Source organism: Oncorhynchus mykiss, chromosome 17, assembly GCF_013265735.2.
Source record: "Oncorhynchus mykiss isolate Arlee chromosome 17, USDA_OmykA_1.1, whole genome shotgun sequence".
NCBI classification, from domain to species: domain Eukaryota; kingdom Metazoa; phylum Chordata; class Actinopteri; order Salmoniformes; family Salmonidae; genus Oncorhynchus; species Oncorhynchus mykiss.
This window is the reverse complement of record NC_048581.1, coordinates 66,464,568-66,490,801: the sequence shown is the minus strand read 5'-3', so window position 1 is coordinate 66,490,801 and position 26,234 is coordinate 66,464,568. Positions and strand designations below refer to the sequence as shown.

The 26,234-nt window shown below is 39.5% G+C and overlaps 1 protein-coding gene across 8 annotated transcripts in view; it reads right to left on the bottom strand.

The window, feature by feature from the left end:
* Positions 1-25,347, bottom strand: part of pax7a (paired box 7a) — a 62,153-nt gene extending 36,806 nt beyond the window's left edge. For 2 of the 8 annotated variants that reach the window (XM_036947909.1, XM_036947910.1), the window contains exons 1-4: positions 24,834-25,347; positions 23,250-23,524; positions 22,555-22,699; positions 22,210-22,338 (exon numbers count right to left, since the gene is read on the bottom strand). In XM_036947909.1, coding sequence (XP_036803804.1) covers positions 22,210-22,338; positions 22,555-22,699; positions 23,250-23,524; positions 24,834-24,918 — 634 coding nt within the window. In that variant the 5' untranslated portion in view covers positions 24,919-25,347. The remainder of the gene's footprint in view (positions 1-22,209; positions 22,339-22,554; positions 22,700-23,249; positions 23,525-24,833) is intronic. The other 6 variants (XM_036947911.1, XM_036947912.1, XM_036947914.1 and 3 more) reach the window with 4 other exon arrangements.
* Positions 25,348-26,234: the final 887 nt, after the last annotated feature.

Below are 26,234 nucleotides of genomic sequence, written 5' to 3'. Positions count from 1 at the left end.
TGAACATACAAAGTTGAATATGTACATATATGGCATATCCCTTTGTTGGTTTTCATGAGGATGTGCAGAGCGATTTGCAGCTAACTAGCCATGACAACACTTGAGACCGGCACAGCGGTCCATAGATCACTTTCCAAAGTCACCTCTGTGTCCTATGGGGGGACGAGGGGGGCGAGGGGGGAACAGGGGGACAGAGGGGAGGGCTGCTCAACGACGACATAGAATTCTGCTTGAGTTATTTTCTTTTGCTCATGTTTCTCATCATTTGTTTATCTATGTGAGAGGGTTTAAGAAGTGCAAGTGTTGCATATCGTTTAGCCGCTATGTCCAAAATTCCAAAACAAAATCATCCCCCTATATTCCGATGTAAGCATTTTGCAAAGGATTTACAAACAAATTGCATGTCAAACAAGACTAATGAGTATGTACTGCCACCTGTCACTGAGCCCTGGTTACAGTGACATATGTGTCATGGCACACACAGCCAACACGTACGTCTGTTTGTGTGCACGAACTACAAGCAGCAGGCAGCACGCTCTGGGTGAAGGTCAACAGCCCTTTCAGTAATGAGTTTGGGAAACAGGGATGTGAGAAGCAAACCTCATCTCTATCCAGAGCATTCTGCCGAACAGGATGCCAAGATTCATCAACAACACTGGGGCCCCCACATGTACCGAAATGGGTTGTGACAGAAACAGAATTTCTGTCAAACATATGGTTCCTCTCAGAGTTGCATGGCTGTCTGGTTAAGGCATCTTACTGTAACTGCACTTTTGGCCACCCTACGAAACCCTTCAGCAGACAACAGTATCTACATACACATATATTATGACAGTGGATGGATTATACAGAATCCAAATCTTTTTATTTAAATGGTTGTTGGATATTTATGGATGCGGTGCCTCTCAGCCTAAATTATGGAAGAATAAACACTTACTATCTGTTTCCAAGACAACAAAGCTTTTGAATTTGAATAACACATGTCTTCTTCTTGGTTTACAAATCTGTCAATGTTGATAAAGGACAAAACGGTGGATGATTAGCTTACTACCTTGGAATAAACTCAATCCCTGTGGGCATCGAGGTCAGCTCTCTAACACTTCTCGCTGCTTTGAAACAATACGGTAAATCCTGATTAGACCTGGGTATAATGCTCGGCTGTAATTCCATTGGAAGGTTCTGGGGATATTGATAAAGCACTCGTGCCTCGCCTCATCAGTTATAATAGCAATTAGAGACTAATTATGTAGCAAACATCCAGTGGGCATGATTAGACAGCCATGTATCCTCCATCAGGGCCCTCTGAGGGCCTACTCAATACTGATTTAAAAATACAGCTTTGTTTAAACAGAAATTAACCAGGTATTGACCATGTCTTCTAAATTAGAAATGTTTTGTTTACGATTCAAGTAACCTTTATGGACACAAAAAGGAAAACAAGTAAACATATTATACCAAAAGAGCAAATTGTTTTACTAACAGACTTGAATTGAATATCATTACTAATGAATGGAACCATATGTTTCCCAAAGAGATTGTTTAAGCACTCTGTTACTTCTGAGAATCAAAATCATTGCTTTTTCACAAAGCACTGCTATTTCTAATAATATCCAGTCAGACAGAAAGTCAACTCAAGTCAGAACACAACCAACAACAGGGGTCTTGTCTCTGAGAAGCTTAGCAGTTGGTTAATAGTTTAGCGGTGAGTTTAGTGTGAGGTTTAAAGATGGTCCTCCCTCTCTCCTGATGCTCCTCACTGCTGACCCCATGGTCTGCTCAGAGCTCAGACTGCAGGCAGATGGAATACTCATCACCCCGACCCCCCCAAACCCCCTCCCCAGCCAGCCCGCCAACCCCATGGACTGTCTGTCTTCTTCTCTTCCTCCCATCCTCCATCTGAGGAGCCCCTACTCTCTCTGTTCTCCCTAGGAGAGAAGCTCAGGTAATATGGCATAGATGGACTGGTGTCCAAGGCTGTAGAGTCAATAAAGACTGCTGGGGTCCAGTGATCCACAAGAACATTGTGCTACAATAATGTCAAGCCCTAAAATAGCAATCACAGTCCAGAAAATGATCACACAAAAAAAGCATCTACACTACAGTCCAACATCCATCAACTCCATCTGATCACCACAACACTACAACACAGGAGGCTACTAGCAACTGATCACCACACCACTACAACACAGGAGGCTACTAGCAACTGATCACCACAACACTACAACACAGGAGGCTACTAGCAACTGATCACCACACCACTACAACACAGGAGGCTACTAGCAACTGATCACCACAACACTACAACACAGGAGGCTACTAGCAACGGATCACCACACCACTACAACACAGGAAGCTACTAGCAACTGATCACCACACCACTACAACACAGGAGGCTACTAGCAACTGATCACCACAACACTACAACACGGGAGGCTACTAGCAACTGATCACCACACCACTACAACACAGGAGGCTACTAGCAACTGATCACCACAACACTACAACACGGGAGGCTACTAGCAACTGATCACCACAACACTACAACACAGGAGGCTACTAGCAACGCTTCCACATGATAGCAAAAAACAAAACAATGCCAAGATGTCTAATATGGTCAAATGTTAACCAATATAATCACATCAATGTGTTAGTGAATATTTAGGTCAAATATAGAAAATATAGATCAGAAATGGATATTTTGACAATGCATATAAAACCTGTGAGGTATTTAAGGATAACAAGTTATAAAGAAGCCTCCATGATGACATGAAGGGAAGCATCATTCCTTGTCTCTCAGATTAACTCTGAGTCAGTATTAGCTCAACAACACTATGGTGTGTATCCCTAACCCTGTCCCATGAAGGCTGTTTTTGATACCGGAACCAATGGCCTCAATATCAGCTGTACCTTTGCAAACTACCCAAGACAGAGGGACAAAAACAGACAGGGCTCTGGCAGTGCAGCATTAGCTCATAATGGCTCATTTTGAAAAGCATATTAGTTCCAGCATAATTACAATCAGGCCTCACGCTCAGTGTTCTGCAGGCATTCACAGGACCAGCCTCAGAGCACCCAGTCACACCAGTTGACTGTGACTGACAGCACATTTTGTTTATTGGTCGTTTTTTCCCCTTCATTCCCACAGGACAAAAATAACAGCCCATCTTTTCTTTCTATTTATGTTTACTTGTTTATTTTGTGCATGCCTTTTGTCGTAGTTGATGTTGCAATTATACTTTTTGTCAGTCGGAGGGGAGGAATATCAAAAGGCCTAATTATGCAAACAGGCCCTGTGATAAGCAGCAAACGCCTGGATTGGGATCTGCTATCTCTGACATCCATCTGTCTCTGTGCTGTCTCCTGCTCCAGGCCTGAATATAAACATCTCTTCCTGTCCCCAGGATTGCATTGGATTCAACCCCACGTACTGGAGAGGGATGTTTTCGGGGGCGGGGATCATGCAGCAACATCAAATAGCTGACAACTTCCCAATTTGCATTTTTCAGAGAATGAGGCGGCATTTGTCTGTGTGTCCCTCAGTGTTTGCCAAGTTAGGAGAGCCATAGGAGATTATTCAGTTGTGTTACTGAAGGATGGATTTAACATAGAAACCTTATAGTACTGCATTAAAACAAACCATATAGTACTGCATTAAAACAAACCATATAGTACTGCATTAAAACAAACCATATAGTACTGCATTAAAACAAATCTTATAGTACTGCATCAAAACAAACCACATAGTACTGCATTAAAACAAACCATATAGTACTGCATTAAAACAAACCACACAGTACTGCATTAAAACAAACCTTATAGTACTGCATTAAAACAAATCATATAGTACTGCATTAAAACAAACCATATAGTACTGCATTAAAACAAACCATATAGTACTGCATTAAAACATATCTTATAGTACTGCATTAAAACAAACCATATAGTACTGCATTAAAACAAATCTTATAGTACTGCATTAAAACATATCTTATAGTGCTGCATTAAAACAAACCTTATAGTACTGCATTAAAACAAACCATATAGTACTGCATTAAAACAAACCATATGGTACTGCATTAAAACAAATCTTATAGTACTGCATTAAAACATGTAATATAGTACTGCATTAAAACAAACCTTATAGTACTGCATTAAAACAAACCATATAGTACTGCATTAAAAAAAATCATATAGTACTGCATTAAAACAAACCATATAGTACTGCATTAAAACAAACCTTATAGTACTGCATTAAAACAAACCATATAGTACTGCATTAAAACAAACCATATAGTACTGCATTAAAACAAACCATATAGTACTGCATTAAAACATATCTTATAGTTCTGCATTAAAACAAACCATATTGTACTGCATTAAAACACATCTTATAGTACTGCATTAAAACAAACCATATAGTACTGCATTAAAACAAACCTTATAGTTCTGCATTAAAACAAACCACATAGTACTGCATTAAAACAGACCATATAGTACTGCATTAAAACAAACCATATAGTACTGCATTAAAACAAACCATATAGTACTGCATTAAAACAAACCATATAGTACTGCATTAAAACAAACCTTATAGTACTGCATTAAAAAAAAACATATAGTACTGCATTAAAACAAACCTTATAGTACTGCATTAAAACAAACCATATAGTACTGCATTAAAACAAACCATATAGTACTGCATTAAAACAAACCTTATAGTACTGCATTAAAAAAAAACATATAGTACTGCATTAAAACAAACCTTATAGTACTGCATTAAAACAAACCATATAGTACTGCATTAAAACAAACCTTATAGTACTGCATTAAAACAAACCTTATAGTTCTGCATTAAAACAAACCATATAGTACTGCATTAAAACAAACCATATAGTACTGCATTAAAACAAACCATATAGTACTGCATTAAAACAAACCATATAGTACTGCATTAAAACAAACCATATAGTACTGCATTAAAACAAACCATATAGTAATCCATGAAAACAAGGGACATGAGGAACCATACACTCAGATAGACAATGAGCCAGAGACTGAAATTAATACCTCAATGGTTAATTTAGCAGAATTCTTCAAAAATAATCTAATCTGTTAGTTACCTAGGTCGCCAACCAAAAAAAACTCTTCAATGTGAGAATAAGACAAGGAGAATATGAAAATATAGCAAGGATGTACCTACCTAATGTTAATATACTGAAATCAATTTGAATCATCATCATCTCCCCTGGTACCAGTGACCTTCTCAGAGCCTGGCTTGGCATTTATCACTAATTGAATCTGGAGATGAGCAACCTCTAGTATGGTTACTGTTATCTGCTTGCAATAAACAAAAGTAACATGTGTCTACTGTAAATGAAAACATTTGAGTCACAGTATTGCACAATTTAGATTATAAATGTGTTTGAGAGTCCACAACAATGGACTCTCAAACAAGCCCTGACTGTATACATGTTACATCGCATTGAACTTCCCCTCCTCTCTCAAACGTACAAATCAGTTCTGTCCACTGATTAACTGGTGTCTAAGGACCAAAGGCAGGTGTCTCCCGAGAGTCTCAACAGTAAGTAGGAACCACCTCACCAGTGTACATCTCACACCACGTCAGTACTATGATCTAGAGAACCATACACTCTTAGAAAAAAAGGTGTTATCTTTGGCTGTCCCCATAGGAGAACCCTTTTTGATTCCAGGTATAACACTTTTGGGTTCCATTCAACAGACTGTTCTACATGGAACCCAAAAGGTTCTATCTAGAACCAAAAAGAGTTCTACATGGAAACAAAAAAGGGTTCTCCTATGGGGACAGCAGAAGAACCCTTTTGGAACCTTTTTCGAGAGACTGAAAAACAGCTTCTACCTCAAGGCCATCAGACTGTTAAATAGCCATCACTAGCCAGCTACCACCCGGTTGGTTACTCAACCCTGCACCCTACAGGCTTCTGCCCTATGTACATAGACATGGAATCACTAGTCACTTAAAAATGGAACACTAGTCACTTTAATAATGTTTTTCATACTGCTTTACTCATCTCATATGCATATACTGTATTCTATTGTATTTTAGTCAATGCCTCTCCGACACTGCTCATCCTAATATTTCTTAATTCCATTATTTTACTTTTAGATGTGTGTATTGTTGTGAATTGTTAGATACTACTGCGCTGCTGTAGCTAGAAACACAAGCTATAACATCAGCTAAATATGTGTATGTGACCAATACAATTTGATTTGATTTCTATGCGTGTAGCGTTTCCCTATGACCTCCCTCCTCATTCATTTGGAATTAAACCTGAGCCTCACATCCAACCAACATACAACCTTAGACTGTTTTCTTGTGTCTCATTGCTACTGTCAAAATGAGTCTCTTTTCCCTCTGATCAACATACCAAAGGACAATTCTGATAGTTTACTTTGCTCTGCTCTGTGATAGAATCCCATTCCTGCAAAAGAGGAGAAAAATGCAAGGGGAGGAAGAAAGACGGGAGGCTCTATAATCTTTGGCTCTCACAACAAACAATTAGCACCCTTTTCTTTATTTGAGGTCGGGCAAGAAATGTCGAAGGGAGGAGAACGAAGAGAAGAGAGGGAGAAGCAGCGAAGAAAAGCGCTACTCTTTTATGGTTCTTGTCATATGGATGAAGGCGCGGTGCGTCCATGAGAGCGCTCGCTCACCTTCAACAACAGGGCGTCCACTGGGCCTCCCGGCCCTTTCAGCCCAGAGAGACAGACTCCTCAGGGGGCCATTAGAGCATGAATAGAGGCCTGACAGCCCTGTGCAGCTCCGCAGGGCATCCATAAACGCTGACATATTGACTCCCCAGGCCTCTGCTCTGCTCTCTCTGCCTGAGTGTGAAACCGTGAAGGGCTTGAAGGGTGCGATTCTTCTTTTTTATGCATACATTCTACCGGTTGGACGTGGGATATTACTAACAATATGATTGTATTACTTTCAGAAACAACTTCTTATTGTGTAAGAAAGCGCGTAAACTGGTATATTCACATCTTTATAAAACGTAAGATTTCACTTTCGTTACATTGTTGATATTTGTACAAAGGCAAACTTGACAGGAAAAGTTATTGTAGTTGGAGTATTTCTTCACTCTTTGTCAAAACAGGGAAAGCAAAAATGTATATTCTTTCAATTCTGATGGATGTCTGGGAAAGTTTTCACAAACAAGTCTGATTTAAATTATATAACTTTAACTTGGAACTGACTAATGACTAAAAACTTTAAGTGCCAGGAGTAAAATGCACTCTCCCATTAAAGCGGTATCCCTCTCTCTGCCGACTGAGCCCAGCTTCACTTTCCAATGGAAAGTCATTTCCTGGGCTAGGGTCCCTGCTAATTGAGGTCACAGTAAAAGTAATGAAATTAAGAAGCAGCGCAGAGCAAATGGAGTCCACAGGGTCCCCGCCAACTGGCAATGGAACTAGAGCCCCAGTCCCCCAACAAAGGCTCCAGAACCTACCCAGGAAATCACACAGTAACTCAGGGCTATGAGTGGAGGTCTCCGGGAGGAACAAATCATTTTCTCAACAAAGCCAAGGAGAGATTACTTTACACAGAATAGGAATGCACAGTGGACAATTTTTCATGCCCCAGGGAAGTTTCCTAATTTTCTGGACAATGCCAGGCCGTAAACATTTGTCATTGTGCAGAGGTTTTTATGGTGCCGGGGACAGCTGAAAGAGTATTTTTGATCACAGTCTATGTGAGTGCAAATTCACCAAACATAATATCCATAATCCATAAACAACGTCCATCATTTTAAAACATGTTGGCAGTCTTGCTTGAGGGACATACCACTACACCACACACCATCAATCTGACCATAACTACCTAATGGTGCCTGGGGCTTAACCCTATACTAATGATGCCTCTATTACAACACACATGGGACCCAGCAACCCCAAGGCCTAATTAGGACAGATAAACAGTTCATGATGCTGGGCATGATTCTGTCACTAGATTACTGAGGTCATAACCTATGTGGACAAACACGTGAACAAATAAATAAATAAACAAAACAAAAATGTATTGTGCGGACAGGTAAATGAGAGACCATCCCAATGATATTATAAGCAAGAATTAAAGAAGTGAAATGTCTTCTTTCATTCACATTTTCAGATTCAGTGAATTCAAACTGAACACACACTAGTGTATCTCCAAATAGTTCCTGGGGATCCAAAAATATATTGATATTTCCTGTTTGGAGGGTTGGATGGGGACATCAGTAAGTCGTCACAGTGCTTGATATTAACATCTGAGTTCTGTACTCCATATTGTGGCTTTACAATGTAACGGAGAAGCAAAGCTTTTGAAATGAGAGAACATATTCCCCAAGGAGAGAATGACAGAGGATGCAGAAATAAGCCCATTAGTTGAAAATGGAGGACCAGGCACCATTTGAAGTTGTTATTTTGCAGGCTGGAACGGCAGCTCCACCCCACCGTTTCAACTCTCCATAACATTTTAACTGGGTGGAAAAAAACACATTTCTGATTTGCAACACTTACCGGAACATGTTTATTGTCTTTGTGCGTGTCAAAAAATGTCCACATGGACAATTAAAACAAATGAAGATTGCAGTTGCAAGGCAGATTAGGAGCATAAAATGGGAAATGTTCTGGCCCTAAGTAGCATAGGCTAATGGTGATTTTTAAACTAGCAGACCATGGTCAATGTCTCTCATTCATCACTAAGAGAGCTGGGCACACTGCTCTAAACGTAATTACTGTTGCACATTATGGAGGCTATTCCTGTATTGTAATAAAATTAGCCAGAAATGCTTGTTGTCTTTTCTAATGCCACTCCGTGGTAACCAGTAGATTGGTGTAATGCAGCGCACTGTCCTGATCTGTGTCAGCTGTCAAACACAGACAATTCTGGCAGCCAAGGCGAATCAGAAGAAACAGCGTTTTAAGTCAATTCTCAGGAGCTGAACATCTACTGAACATCTATCATTTACTGAGGACACAACCAAGAACGCCAGATAGCCTGCTGTACTGTATTAATTCATATGTCATATGCATTCATCATTACTCTAGCCACTCAATTCTACTGTTTGTCAAAATAAAAACGCTTACTCACCCAGGAAAATGTATTTGTGCCAGTGGTTTCAGTTATTACACTGTTTGTCTTCGTATGTTGTTATGACTATATAAGAAAGGCATGGGAGTCATGTGATGGGCTACACTACATGTTCTCCTCAGCAGCACAAACCGTCTACATAAACAGTCTAAATAATAGACCACACAGAAGAAACTAAATCCCTAAAAAAAAAACAAGACTACTAAAATTGGAATTTTAAAATAAAAAACAACATATATTTCAATATGTTTAACTGAGTGAGACAATGTATGGACTAGCAGTGAATATAGAGTCAAATGACATGACTCTGAATCACAAACAAACAATAGCAAACCTAGATAAACACAGTAAATATTATCTGAGGTGTAATATATGAGGAGATTTCTAGGTATTCAACAAATCTAGCTCATATGTGAAGCACAAGTATAGATCTATGGATGGCCTTGAGTGGGAAAGTGGAAAGCTGCTTGTTTTACTGGCACAGTCCTGTAATGTATGCGTTCTATAAAACACTGGTAACACAGCACTGGTAATGGAGCAGAAACCAATGGGAGAGTTACAGAGACAGGTGTTTTGTCTAATGGGATCATAAATACTTAATAGCACTGTCTTTTATCTGATGGAAGCCATCATATGGCTGAAATCAAAGAGGCCATTGCATGCTTAGGCTCGGCTCATGATCTGTAAGGCCTTCATAGACACACTATAAAAACAGAGACCGACAAATTACAATGACCGTTTACAGATTCATGGGCCATTGGAAAGGTTGCTGGTTCGAATCCTCGAGCCGGCAAGGTGAGAAAAAACTGCTGTTCTGTCTAGGCAGTTATCAAGGCAGTTATCAAGGCAGTTACCCCCCCCCCCCCCCCTCCCCCACCTCTCTGACTCAGTGGGGTTGGGTTATATGCAGAAGACACATTTCATAGGGCAGTGCTACTAGGACTAATATGTCCTCACCAGGGGCTACTCCTCGCTGGTTTGTGATCTCTCAATACCCTGAACGCCTAACACCAGTTTATTGCTAGCTAACACTATGATGGGTTTTTCATGACAACAACCCCCAATGTCTCAGGAGGTCATTGGGTGAGTTAATGTGTGCTTGTTTATTGCTGCCAATGGTGAGGGCTTAGCCAAGGATGCGTTTGCAGCAACTTCCCAAAGAGCTTTTCTCCAGGGGGTTGTTTGTGTTGACTTATCATTACCGCAGGATCAACGAATGGCACCCAACAAACACCACAACTACCGGGTCCTCCTGGGAGTTGTGGAGTACATGCTACACACACCACACAGGTATAACAACCCTCTATGTTGTATTTGTTTTTCAAGAGACCTGGATGAGGGTGTCAAGGGGACATCTCAAACCAAACAATTAAATGAGATTGTTGTCTCTTCCAAAAACAAATACTACAGGTCTCCTACTACTGAAACCTTTCCAACTAATCTCCACCACTGAGGAGAACCCGTGTCTCTTCTGGTGGCATGGCCTAGAATCAGCAGTGAGTGAGAAATAAATGGGCTTTAAAAAACATTGCTTTTCTTGTCAAGACAGATACCCACTCAAGAGCGGCAACAGTCCAAATGTCAACTCATTCCCTTTCCAATCCCTCTCATGTGTTTAAAGCGACACCTCTGTCTCTGTCTAATGAGAGAGAAGGACTGTGGTCCCCAAGGGCCAGTGGTCCTGTCATCACTGAATGTTGCTTTCCTCTGGACAGCCCAGTGATTGTCCACTATCAGCGTTAATACCCTCCAACCAGGATTCATTATAGCTCTAAATCTATGAATGAACTAGCCACGGGCTGGAACAAACCAACCATTAACAAAGCACTGGCCACAAAATAAATAGGTCTCCAAGGACTCCAGACTAAATTGGATTGCCAATACGAACCAAACCACAGACGTTTGAGAAGTTGAGAAAAACAATAGAAGAGAGAGAAATACCCCAGAGCCCATCATGACTCCACTTGGTAAACTAACACAGTATTGATCGTCTCGTTTTTTGTTTGTTTAGAAAAGCCTCATCCCTGCTAATAGCTGTCTGAGAGTTTAATCTCTCCCTTGTCCTCCCCCTCTCCTCTCCTCCCCACTCCCTTTATGTGTCTCCTTTCACTGGGCCTCACATAGTTTGGGTTCAGTGTGGCGCTGTGGCTAGCGTATGGGGCATTGGACTGGGGAGCGATTGTGTTGCTAATGTTGACACCTGCCAGATCAGGCCGGGGCTGTTTGGGGCCCTGCGCTCTACGAGCTGGATGCTCCCCCTCTTTAGCCAGATTAAGTATGGGTCGCTGGGGTCACAAATCACAGGACTCCCTCTGATGTTGGGAGGCAGAGAGCCAGAGACTGACGGGGCTAAAGAGAAGGGCTGGCCAGAGAAAGAGAGTGAAAGATAGAGAGAGGGATAGAAAGTGACACACCTTTCTCTAATGAAAGAAATGAGAATAACGTGTCAAGATGTATACAACAAGGTTGTTGTGCTATTTCTCCAAATATGACAGTAAATCAAAAGCTCCTCAGTAATCTGTTATCAACTTTTTAAGAACATCAATAGTGTTCCAGACAGAAGATAAATTAAATATTGCTTTCCACCAGAGCAAAGACAGAAAATAAATGTTTTAAACACAGCTAAAACACAACTAACCAGCACATTGCTTCCCACTTCGTCTGTTTGAGATAAAACTAATAGCTGATCTATTTTTTTACAGTGGAAATAAGAAAATAAATAAATGTAGCGTATCTTACCATTACTCTATGTTGCAATTTCCTTACAAAACTGACTGAGGAATGGGAAAATGCACTGGTGTTTTCTCCTGGAAGAGGGCAATCGTCAATTTGTCATATTAAGTTGAATGAATTGAATAATTTTTTCTTCATGTCAAATGTATATCTAAGTGTAAAGGGAGAAAATCACCCTGGCCATGACAGTCAATGCCTGCCCAGATCATTCTCCCCCTGCCTCTTCTCTGCAGATGAACATTAATGCAGGAAAGGAGAGATCTGAGCTGCAGAAGAAGAACCCTCTCCTTTTAAACTGTTGCTGTCCAGCCTGATCGTGTCAGTTTGAAGGTCCCATTCAAAAGTATTCATGCATCTGCCTTTGAGGCACAATGGCAGCTAGTTTATAAACTGTCTGCCCTGGAGCCCAAAGGCTTTAGTTCTTATTGTTTTCAGCCCCTTAATAAACTTTTTGGAGGAGTTCATCAACTCGCCTGAATAGCCTATGCAGCGAGTCTCAAGATAGAAAATAACAGAAGGTTCTTTTCTCCTCCCTCTTCTTTCTCTCTTCCTTCTAGTGTCCATTCGTCTGACAATGGAGAGACTAGGCTGTCAGACATCAGAAGGGGTTTAGTCCCAATAAAAGAAAAAAGGTATTCAATTAAAAGAAAACATTCTTTCAAAAAGGGCATGGAGACAATTGAATTTCCACTTCTTCTAAACCAGAGAGAGGATGATTCAAGCTCCAAAGTATATTTTTCAATGGAAAAAACACAAAACTATACTCAAAAGACAAACACACATACACAAACTTAGATCATATATTTGTCTCGTGAAATAGCCTACACTTGATCAGTCATGAAATAGCCTACACTTGATTTTTTAAATAACAATTTTATAAACACACTAGGAATAGCAAAACATTAGTTTTTTTAGCTACAGTACCAGTCAAAGGTTTGGACACACCTACTCATTGCAGGATTTGTCTTTATTTTGACTATTTTCTATATTGTAGAATAACAGTGAAGACATCAAACATATGAAATAACACATAAGGAATCATGTAGTAACCAAAAAAGTGCCTGCCTGGTACTCAGCCCTCTATTGTCGCTCTAATCACGCTGACATCAATGAAAATGTAATCGAAAATCTAATCAAACACTTCATGAGAGCCCATGAGCTCATATTGGGCAACATTTCTATAGGCTATGCAATTACATGAGAAAACAGAGTCATGGCCTCTACTAAAAAGAGGAGGATCCCATCAGTATTCTATAGACTAGGCCTACTATATTTATTTCTCAACTTTCCTAATATTAAGAAAATAGCTTATCTTTACAACAGGAATATAGCCTACCTGGCTGTCATGAAAATTAACCTAGAGAAAAGCGTCCTCCATTCGCAATTTAAGTGCATAGATTACTCTTTTTTTTTTACGCTGCCCCTGTTGTGACAGGTGCATGATAATGGTCCATTCTAAATCAAAACCAATTTCACACATACAACACCAGTCAAAAGTTTGGACACTCCTACTCATTCCAGAGTTTTTCTTTATTTTTACTATTTTCTACATTGTAGAATAATAGTGAAGACATCAAAACTATGAAATAACAAATATGGAATCATGTAGTAACCAAAAAAGTGTTAAACAAATCAAAATATATGTTATATTAGAGATTCTTCAAAATAGCCACCCTTTGCCTTGATGACAGCTTTGCACACTCTTGGCATTCTCTCAACCAGCTTCATGAGGTAGTCACCTGGAATGCATTTCAATTAACAGGTGTGTCTTCTTAAAGGTTAATTTGTGGAATTTATTTTCTTCTTAATGCATTTGAGCTTATACGTTGTGTTGTGACAAGGTAAGGTTGGTAAACAGAAGATAGCCCTACTTGGTAAAAGACCAAGTCCATATTATGGCAAGAACAGCTCAAAAAAGCAAAGAGAAATGACAGTCCATCATCACTTTAAGACATGAAGGTCAGTTAACACAGAAAATGTCAAGAACTTTGAATGTTTCTTCAAGTGCAGTCACAAAAACCATCAAGCGCTCTGATGAAACTGGCTCTCATGAGGACCGCCACAAGAAAGGAATACCCAGATTTACCTCTGCTTAAGAGGATAAGTTAATTAGAGTCACCAGGCTCAGAAATTGCAGCCCAAATAAATGCTTCACAGAGTTCAAGTAACAGACACATCTCAACATCAACTGTTCAGAGGAGACTGCGTGAATCAGGCCTTCGTGGTCGAATTGCTGCAAAGAAACCACTTCTAAAGGAAACCAATAATAATAAGAGACTTGCTTGGGCCAAGAAACACAAGCAATGGACATTAGATTGGTGGAAATCTGTCCTTTTGATTGATGAGTCCAAATTTGCGATTTTTGGTTCCAACCGTGTGTCTTTGTGACACACAGAGTAGGTGAATAGATGTTCTCCGCATGTATGATTCCCACCATGAAGCATGGAGGAGGAGGTGTGACGGTGTGGAGGTGACACTGTCTGTGATTAATTTAGAATTCAAGGCACACTTAACCAGCAATGCTACCACAGCATTCTGCAGCGATACGTCATCCCATCTGGTTTGCGCTTAGTGGGACAATCATTTGTTTTTCAACAGGACAATGACCCAAAGCACACCTCCAGGCTGTGTAAGGGTTATTTTACCAAGAAGGGGAGTGATGGAGTGCTGCATCAGATGACCTGGCCTCCACAATCATCCAACCTCAACCCAATTGAGATGGTTTGGGATGAGTTGGACCGCAGAATGAAGGAAAAGCAGCCAACAAGTGCTCAGCATATGTGGGAACTCCTGTTGGAAAAGCATTCCAGATGAAGCTGGTTGAGAGAACCAAGAGTGTGCAAAGCTGTCATCAAGGCAAAAGGTAGCTACTTTGAATAATCTCAAATATAAAATATATTTTGATTTGTTAAACACTTTACTGGTTAGAACATGATTCCATATGTTTTATTTCATAGTTTTGATGTGTTCACTAATATTCTACAATGTAGAAAACAGTAAAAAATAATAAAGAAAAACCCTTGAATGAGTAGGTGTGTCCAAACTTTTGACTGGTACTTTATATTTTTTTGTTTAAAAATAGAAAAATCCTATCACATGTTAGAAAAACGACTAGGACATCAGTTAGATGGGCAGCACACATCATGGGGATGCTATAAAATGTCATATTGGCTGTCAGCCATTAACCCACTGTTACACATTTTAAACTGTGTAAAAAAATGGCAAAATTTCAAGACGTTAATAGATGTCTATTCTAATTAATGTAATACCTAATTAGCACGCACTGCCAAAGTTCATGCGCCGGCTGCCTTGTTTAGCCCGCTGGATGGCCATATAATTGACACAGTAGCGGGAAAAGACTGGAGAAAAAAAAGACTCTCCTTCGAGCAATCCAATTCCAAGCGTCCTCATGCTCATTCCCCTCTCCGTCTCCTCAAAAAGGCTCGAAAGCCGCATTTGCTGGCCCTGACCAACCACCTACTGTTTCCCACCGATACACTTGAACGTTTAAACGCCCTGATTAGATCTGACAAGTTCAACGAGTTGGTTTCAGAAAAGGAAAAGATGGTCAAGTTATGATTTCCGAGTCAGACTCACAGGGGACCCCTAGCTTACCCCTGTCAGCCTCGCTCTGTAGTCTCAGTCTCCAACAAACGGAAAGCTAAGAATGTCACAGAGGCATGCAACGATAAATACGATTATTGATAATTAACAATGGATACCTTTAATCATACTAACAATCATTAAAAAAAATAACAACAAGAAGAAGATTAATAATGATAATATCCATAAATAATTCAAACATAATACTGTGAGCTTATGCAATGCATTGCTCAACATTAGCTCAGGAAGAGAAAACGAACCAAATCTTTAGACCAAATATATTTCGTTTGTTCCCCCCACCCTTTAACATTTCATGGGTAACGTTGCTGAAATCAAACCGTGTTATAACAAGCTGTTATATATTATAGTAATCCGTCATCATAATCACACAACTGCTAAAAACTATAAAAAGCTCAACCTAACCTGTGCCTTCTTGCACAGTAGCCGATAGATAGGTCAACTGAAATCAGTGCTTTCTTGCAGAGGAGTCTTTGTTGGAGACAAGTTATTGGAAAAGTTTGCTGAAAGAATTAAGATACCTTGAGTACCCGGGGCCCTCTCCCTGGGATACCAAGATGAATTACAGGGGAAACCGCAATGAGTTGGATTTGTAGGGGCCCCTGCACCAGTCAAATACCTGCACAGCGGTGTATAAACCAGCCATGCTGAAGTTAAACGAAAAAAATAAAAATGTAACTGAAATATGACATGCAGCATTGTGGGGACTAGTTTGGGAAAGTTTGGCATGAGTTACTTGTCGTATAATGTTATAACATTGATTACTATTTCATTATTGTAATCGATAGTTTATAGGCCTACGTGTGTACAATACATGCAGCCCACTTGTTGCAATAGGCTAACTGAAGCGTTACAGGCAATATAGAACAAAGTAGCATTTTGCTAAAAAAATAACAATTTCTATCTGTTTTCCATTATGTCATAATTATGTTGGAACAATAAGGTATCGAAAAAGAATTGCACAAAAATAGGACTTGACTCAATATGTCTGCAGCACCTTATCATCAGTATTGAACATGTGATAGGGTCACCAAACATTAAAGTTTAAAAAAAATGGCTAAATAAGACAGAAACGATAAGATCATCCTGCACACTACTGCTATGAGCGGGGGCCTTGAGGGATATACTTCCTTTATAATTTGTACCGTATGTCTTGGCCCGGTAATCGGTTGTGTGACCCCCATGCACACTAAATACCGTGGTGCTAACAAGACGCATTCAAAGTATTGACCACATTAGGGAAATGTGAAACGAGTTAGTCTACAATAGATTAAACAGATAATCGGCATCATTATCAACAACGACGACGACAACATGCATGGATTAAAACGTCCGGAATTGTTTTAACTATAACACAGTATAGGACAATATTTTTATATTTTTCAAGCATGAAATGTTAACCTTGAAATGAAACTATTGTATCCAATAACAATGTGTGATCATAACCCTAAATGAGAGGGGAAATTGAATCCTTTTTTACGTTATTAAGCAGGAAAGGATTATGAACTCGTCTTTATAAATGAGATAAAAATCCCCATGTCTTCGTCTGTACACTTCTCAATGTCCCCTAAGTAGCTGGAGAGGAAAGATTGTCCCTTATGGAGAATCCCACATTACAAGAGATCGAAAAACCATTATCCTAAGAAGTGTGCGCATGATAGGACGCGTCCCACGTGACAAGCAGTGCTTTAATTAATAGACCGGCAGGCTTGAAAGAGCTGTCTGCAATGATGAACTCCCCCACTGCGCACAGACGTCAATTTAACGTCTATTCTACGTTAGTTCAACGTAATTTAATTGCAATGACGTGAAATGACGATTCAATCAGTGGGACCATTGTGTTTGAGCCGAAACAATAATGTTTCTGATAAGCAAATGGTTGGAATTCCAAAAGCTTCTCCATTTCTTCCAGTTAGCTGTCCACGCCTAGGCTACTTTCTATATTTCATTGCTCTCTCTTATTTGTCTCTTTTTAACATGACTGCGGAAAACGAAAATCCTGCATATAACATTCGGGGTCCTCCTCAAATTCACAGGTCGCCAAAAACATTGGGTATAATTGTGCGTTAATGCTCCTCCCGAGGAGAGAACGAATCGTTCAAAGGTTGTCTGTATAAATGGCCATCTATCCGTTTAACCTGTACCATCGGTTGACGTGTGGTTGTTTGGAAATAATGCCAGGGGCTCTCCAGATGCCATTCCATTCCGCCATTGCTCAGCTTGTTTCAAGTTTCACGAGTGAAGACAAAAGCAAACCATGACATAAATCACTATGTGTACAGATACAAATACGAAGAGTAAAAATAGTGGCGGCTAAATTATTAAAGGGGTCCATGTACTGTTAATTGTATAAGCGCTTGTAAACCATGACCCCTGCGAAATTTCGTTCACTGTCGAAGAAATCGGCTTCGCTGCAAACGATTTAACAGAAATGAGAAAGGATTGTGTACGTTTTAGAGAGCGCGGATTCTATCTTAGCCTGCAAGTGATTGAACTGATTTACGCGTATTGAGACTCAAAATTCAGTGTCCTGTCAAAATCAAGAAAAAGCTTTCCTAACAAACCTGTTTAAATTCCAATTATGAAAAACTGTGGTTGGTTTGGGTAATTTGATTGCAGTGGAGGCTGCTGAGGGGAGGACGGGTCATAATAATGCTTGGAACGGAGTTAATGGAATGGCATCAAACACATGGAAACCATGTGTTTGATGTATTTGATACCATTCCACTAATTTTGCTCCAGCCATTACCACGAGCCGGTCCTCCCCAATTAAGGTGCCACCAACCTCCTATGTTTGATTGGTTCCAGGATTAAAACATGGTCTTTAACGTGATTTTGACTGGCCATTTCCATAAAATAGCTAATTACACGCTACAATAATATACGCTAGTATTAAATTAATTTACATTATTTGACAACATTTGGTGGGCTATAATTGATTTTAAATATTGTTTTAAAGTTTCTAAATAATGCGCTTTCTTATAGGCTACAAGTTGCAATTAAAATATTGGTTAGAATCAGAAATTATTATTATTAGGCCAATTATTAATTATATGATTATTATAATCTATTTTGTTGTCAATAATATCATAATCGATTATATGATTAGCTGTAGCGAGGGGTTTAAACTTTTGCCCACTCTGTGTGCAAGAAATCCACCAATGTAAATTTCAGTGAAATGTGTCGAGAGCAGGCTGCGGGGAAAGGGGAGGTTAATCCGAGTTTAATGCAGTGAAGCACATCGCAGGGTCTGGGCTATGATGGGTATGTTATCTCTGCCCAACATTTGGGTATCCCTCTATTTCAACCCAGCCAAATAGCTGGAAGAAAGTGCAGATGGAGTTACTCTCAATGCCCGAGGAAAAATAATAGCTAAATAACTTCCCCATACTTTCACTAAATCTCTCTCACACGCTAGCCTATTCCAGATGGATTTGTTTGAAGTGGGTTCTCGCTTCATTCCTTGTCCTTCTCATTCAGCACGGCTTTAGACCCCGAAATATAGCTACATTATATTTCCGTAGACATAGCGTGTGTGTGTGTGTGTGTGTGTGTGTGTGTGTGTGTGTGTGTGTGTGTGTGTGTGTGTGTGTGTGTGTGTGAGTGAGTGTGTGCGCGCGTGCGTGCGTGCGTAGAAGACACTAATTGTAATACTTATTTATTTAGGTCTTTACATATTTGAACTTGTATTGTTTGTTTGTCATTTCAAAAAGGCTACACATGTTATGTTATCTCATAGATGATGTGATTCTTTTCTGTCCCTTTGTATATAACATCCATGTTCTTAATCGGCACCCATGGTCATTTAATTGAATATGCACAGAGAAAGCGAGCCCGGAGCCTCGGATTGCCTGACACCACAGTGGCTCTCCGATGCTCTTTCTCATTATCCCTTCCCAACGCCCAGAAAGCCAGTCTGGCCTCTGTTTGATTAGATTGAGAACCTCAGGTAATCCGACGATTTTCTGAAGTGTCCATTGCCTCCACCTCGCCAATCCATGCTGGCTACAGAGGACCGTTTGTTGGTTTAGTAATTGCAGATGGTCCCTTTTAAAAGAACGGTTACATTCTTTCCCTGGCGGTCTGACCAGTCATCCACAAACAATATATCCAAGACTGAGAACATGCCGTTTGGCGTTTTGAGGAACCCCTTCACCCCGTTGGTCGCCTATTGAAACTTGGCACCGTCATCGCAGCCCGTCACTATCACTCTGCGTTATTGAAGATGGCAGGTGGATGCTCTTTAATTGTGGAAAGCATATATTCTTATCAAAATTAGATAATGAGCCTGCGTTCCGTTTACAAACATGGAAGCGCAGTACAACTTTGTAAAATCTCCACAGACCATGGTGATCTATCTCCATACCCTTATTTAGTCTTAGCCTATTGCAAGTTGCTTGAAATTTTACAGAAAAAAATAGCCTACTTGTTTTATCACGTCAGATTACAGAGGGAAAATCTGTGATGTAAAACTAAAATAAATGAATACACAAATAAATGCATGTAATACATCTAAAGATATCTGAAGTAAACCAGAAATCTAATGAATGTGTGCCCAGGGTGAGCCACTGTGAGCCCCGCTCAGAGATGAAAGTGAAAATAAATAAAAGGCTAAATTTAATCTGCTTTAAAACCCTTCAACACAACGTTTGTGCTTCAAACTCAGAGAGTGAGGGGCTGATTGGGGATAAATACATTTCTTACCATGCCTGCAAGCTATTACACCCCACTCCAACACAGCCGCCTATTCAACAGACACCGTTTCCATTAGACCTACTTGCTCTAATAAGTCTTAACGTTATTCAATGCAATTTGGATGGTAAACTGCATTAGGGAGAAGACGAATCTTTTTATGAATTAAAAAGCACATTTGGTGTTCTGAGTTAACCTATTGAGGAAAGATCTGACGCGATCATTTCCAACATTCTGATGTGACACTGTTGCAAGCAAAATCATATCTCAGAATTAATATATCAGAAATCAGGCCGATTAAATTGTTCGATGTAAAAGGTGGTAAACAGACTCCTGTTTTTTATTCTTGTATAAAGCATCGAATAAGAATGATACAAATTATCAGAAAAAAATAGCAATAAGATTAAGAATGCACTTAAACATTCGGCAACAGTTCACCTTGGATTGCAACATGATAACATCTCTTCGAAATCAGGGACCGACATTTTACAATGGGTCAATTTGTCTGAAGTTTTAAGCATATCTGTTTAGAAACGGAAAGACCAACATTTTTCCATGATTAAGCACACCATACAGAGCTAAGAAACACAATTGTCCCACCTCTAAATGAATAAATGGACACAAGCCATTAAAAAAAGAAAGAACCGTTTTGCACCATCAAATGCGCTTTCTCCTCCAACAGACTATTCCTTAATATTACAAAACTATCTACCAGCGGGGTGTACTGAATAATTCATTTCCCTTTATATCTACCCTGCCCTTTGTCCACACTTTTTTTTTATCTCTCTCTCTTTGCGGGTTTTTGAATGAGAATGGACTGACCCTTTTGCTGCCATGCTTTCTAGGATTTACCTTTGTACCTTGGAATCTTCACTTTAGAAAAGCGTCAATGGATGAGAGAGGTTGTGCGACTGAAGTTCATCTTCAAGTTTGAAGAAGTTTGGCAGTGTCTTTTATGGGGAAAAGCTTTTTGTGAACTCTTATCTAAACCCTATTCAAGGATGTTTGATCATCTTAAAGGGCGACCTTTGTCTCTTTCAGGAAAGGTTTGTATAAGCACTGTGATTTCTCTCTCTCCCTATAGGTTACTCAATGACAGAGAGCCCACTGACAAGTGGTACAAAAGCACGAACCTACTAACTCAATGAAGTGTTTCATATAGGCTTATATAAAAATATAAATTAACAATGAATCTGAGTTATCTTAAAATACTAGCTAAATAAATCAATAATGCCATGCATTCCTATTACCTAATGTATAAAATAACATATTCACGATAAGAGTTTATTTGTATGAAAAAATGTGTGTTACAAACTAGTGAATGCCTTAATGTAATGCCTTAATATAATTGCCATGAGTATTAGAGGAATATGGCTACAGAGAAGTTACCCTCTTCGTCTCAGTTTAACTGACAAGAGATGTAGAGCCTCTAACTGACATTGATTGTCAAATGGGTCAACTGTCAGCTGTCGTTTAGGCGATCGTTAAAAGAGCGCGAGAGGAATTTGTTACACAAATTAATTTTCTGGAGCTAAATACCTTCCGTCAGGCTCACATAAATAATTGAGTAATTGAGTAAGGACTGGCTGGGACTTAAAAGCAGGAATGAATGCACCAATCTGTGAGAGGCTCTTCAGATGTACCGTACCGTAAATGTATAAGAATTTCCCAAGAGATATATAGAATTTGTTTTTAAATAAATTGTTGACCTAGTTGAAAACGATAAAAGATTATCCGAATGAACAAGTGTAATAACGTAACATCCAAATAATATAGTAATAATACTTCGTTGTATAATAGGAATAGGATCTACTAAAGTGTAGTAATAATAACAACAAGAATAATAATAACAATAATAACAACAATAATAATAATTATGGTTGTTGATGATGTTGCTATTGCAACAATGAATCATGGGCCTAATAGAGAATTATTGTGTGTGTGTATAGGCTACCGTACATTGTATTATTGTTTAATACCACAAAAATTAATGACACAATTTAGTCACAATTTATAGCTAAATAAACTGACGTTTTTCTTTGTTGGCCTACCTTTATCGCCGAGAATGCCATCGATGCTATGCTTTGTTTTCTTTTCTCCGTCTTCATCCTTCTTATCACTATCGTCGTCGTCATCTTTCTTGCCGAATCGCGCCCTCAGAACTCGGCTGATGGAACTCACTGAAAACAAAACAAGCCTTGGATTACATTGAAGTCCTAGTACTTTTGTGTATACATGAATTATGTATTTCTTCAAATGTATAGGTTCATTTCAAGACAAGGTGAACAATTCTGAAGTCACAAAAAAATAAGTAAAATAAGTAAAAACTGCATTCCAAATGTGTGCATACCAGACAAGTCTTACAGTAATCACCATAAGAAGGAAAAGTTGCTTACCAGATGAAGCCTCACCTGAAGGAACTGTGCTTCTGTCGCACACCCCGTCCTTCAGCAGCTTGTCCCGGATCTCCCAACTGAACATCCCGGGGTTTTCACGCTTGTACTCTTCAATCCGCTTCTCCACGTCCGGAGTTGCTACCTGCTGTGGGTTTGAAAATGTACAACGGCCAAACACAGAGAGGGGAAAGTCGAAGCAATTTTTAAGTCACATGAAGAACATGATCTTGTAATGTATATGGATAAAAATACACATAACAAACCTGATATATAGACTTGTTTCCCTGAGGGGGAGTTTGAAATGGAGGCGCAAGCCTTCTTTCGACATTACAAACCAAGGCCTATAGACGACCTGATTACCTGATTGTAAGCCTAGTTACTTTTTTGTTATCGAGTTGTAGGCCTATGGTTCATGTCTTCATAGGCTACCTCACAAAACCCACACAAAACTGCATGTATTTTACTCTATGCAATACCTATAATCATAACTTCTAGACTATAGGCCTAACTAATGTTTCTATGTTGAAAATGTTGCCTCATGCATTCATGCAGGTGCGTAAAATGCACGTGACATAATAACTGAAGAAGACGAAGAAGACGAAGAAGAAGACAGATACATTGACACGGATGGCAGGTCAATGTGTATCTGAAGTTTGTCGATTGTGAAATAATGTAGAGACTAGTCCTCCACTCACCCTGGGCTTGCTGCCTCCTATAGCCCCGGGACGAATCGAACCGGTCTCCTGGTACCGACAGAGGATTTTGGAGACGCAACCATGGGAAACTCGTAGCTGTCGCGAGATTACGCAGGGTCGAATGCCGTGGTGTGCCATCTCTACTATCTTGTGTCGGATATGATTTGGCAGCGGCCTCCCGTTGATGAACACTCCACCGAGCTGGTTCACCCGACCTTGGCCAAGGGGGGTTGATACTGTTCCACAATAAACATATTCAGGTCCTGCATATTGTCCTGATGATATTGATATTGTTAAAGTTTAATGCGAAAGAGATCAAGTTAGACAACAATGCAATGACAAAGAGGGCATCGTGAAAATAGGCTTATGATAAACAATTAAATATGTGAAATTGGTTTGGTGCTATATAATTCATTGATATCTTACTGAAAGTTATTTCACATAGACAATAATAAAATAAAAAAAATAGTAGTCCTAGGCCTGTATAGTTCTTGACAATCAAATGCAATCAATTCAGATAGGCTACTCACATACGCCTATAATAATGATGATTATAATAATTATAATATTAATAATAATCATTGTCGTCGTCTCAACCATGATAATAATACATTAGCCTAATAATAATTGTATGGACGTGCCGAATAGCAGTGATGTTTATGATAATATACCATAATGTAGGCACTTTCCAAACATATCCCACAGCTCATCCATTCTCACTAGAGAACGCAGACAAACTCATTCCCAGTCAGCCTGTCTTGCAGGATGTATAATTAGAGCCATAGAGCACTCGAGCATCCAATTTCGCATTCAAGAGGCACTAAAGAGTGTGACACTTTCCACCTTGATTATTCCTAGTCATGCTGTACAAATATTGATGTGATCCTTTGAGCCATCTCTTTGCTGTGTATTTTATTTCCATTTGTAGCAGCAGGATACTTCAACAAATCCTGGAGCGTCAGTAACTTGCAAGCTACGTGGTTTTGTGTATTTTTGTTAAAAGCTCTTGAGCACGAACGAACTCGCTGTGACTGGGAACGATTCCCATAAATACATGCAAATACAAATTGGTATTTTTCCGCGAATATGCTAAGATATTGTTTGTATTTCCTCGCATAGTTTATCATTTAACTGATACAATTATCTTAGCAACAATGTCACCATTGGTTTGGTAACTTTTCAATAAGGAGGATAGTCTATTAGGTATTAAAAATTAAATGAAGTCAAATGTTGATTATCCATACTGTCATTGAACATTTGCATAAATTAAACATTATAAATTATACTTTAAAATTAGTCCTATACCTCTAAAATCAACATGTAGACCTGTCAAGCAATGTTAGACTGTCTACTCTGATATATAAAACAACAATTTCAATGTCCTTGTAGGCGTAAATCAATAGACAAATCGAAAACACAATTGGCTAATATTTCACAAAGATGATCTACAAAAAATTGAAAACACAATTGCCCAATATTTCCTAATATTTTACAAAGATGAGCTATAACCTGCCTCCAAGCTGACGAGTTTGTTTTTCTTACAACTCTCTAGAAAGATTTTCCAAGTAAAAAAATATGACATACCTTCCAGAGGGAATCCGGTGCGGGGGTAGTTCTGGCCTGGCGCAGGGCGCATCATTCGAGGCACTGTTCCTGGTAAAGTAGCCATTCTAGCTACTGGAGAAACACCTAGTGGGCACTGGTACCAAATTCTTACTCGCGCAAAGTCCAGACAAGAAAATGTAGGTATTTGCGGATAGGATGTAACGAAATGTCTTCTCTCAAAAGGATAAAAAATCGAACTATAAATCGTAGTCCCAGACAGAGAAACTCGTAAATACTAAAACCCCTCCAACATAAAAAGTGGTGATGTTAGATAGGCAGAGATGCCGGGGTAAAAGAAGACCCCAATAGTGAGGAGGTTTGTGGTGTGTAAAGGGAGGGGATACACCTTGCACTCAAATGTGTAAATGGGCAAAGGTTATTTAATTCTTTGCCTTGATATACTTAGTGGTCAACAGCTAGTTTTGATAACGTCTGCTTGCTGGTTGAAAGTGTAAGTGGCCAACTTTGGCGCACGTTGTAGGAGGAGACAGTAGAGCCCGCCGATAGGCTCGACGGCCTTTCTTTTATTCATGATGGGAGAGTGGGTATAGCCACGGACCTGCCGACCAATCACACAACGGCATAGGACGTAAAGCACACATTTCGTTTTGAATTCATTGCATCACTACCTTTACTTTACAAAACAAAGAAACCAAACTAAACATATGTGATAGTAATCCTTGTACCTGGGGAAAAAACGACTAATTTGCTCGGTCCACACATGAGTCAATCATTCAGAAGATGTGTCAATGTTATGAATACATATCTGCATGTGTGTTTGTAGGCTACATCAATATTCATAAAAACACATGTTATGTATGTGTATACCTGTGTGTGTGTGTGTGTGTGTGTGTGTGTGTGTGTGTGTGTGTGTGTTAGGTTGTGTTTGTGTGTGTCTAGAAGACATACGTTAGTAGCCTAAATTCCAGGTTGAAATTATTTCTTCAGGTCAACTTTTTATAACATCAGGCATTGATTTGAGGTGTAACACTATAGGAAAAAGACTACATTTAAAGGGCAAGGAAGGTTAAAGTTCACTAAATATTAGGCCTACTCCAAAAGCAACTCTATTCCCTCGCGCATCGCTACCCACATTACCATGGGGATGGATTGGACCTTTAAGTTGAGGGACTGAGGTGTCTTAGCAAGCTTGAAGAAATCTGGCACAGCGGGCTATGACGCCGGACCACACCAATAAGCTGCATTCATTTATTGAAAGGGAACTTTGCCCTCATAAATCGTAGAAAGGGGCCCAACAAGCAAAACGTAAGTGGCCTAACTGTGAGTTGCAAAGCATGCAATGACCAATAATCGGGATTAGTAAAGGCCTATCTGGTTTATATCTGTTTCAACGACTTTTCAATTGCATATTTAAGTAAT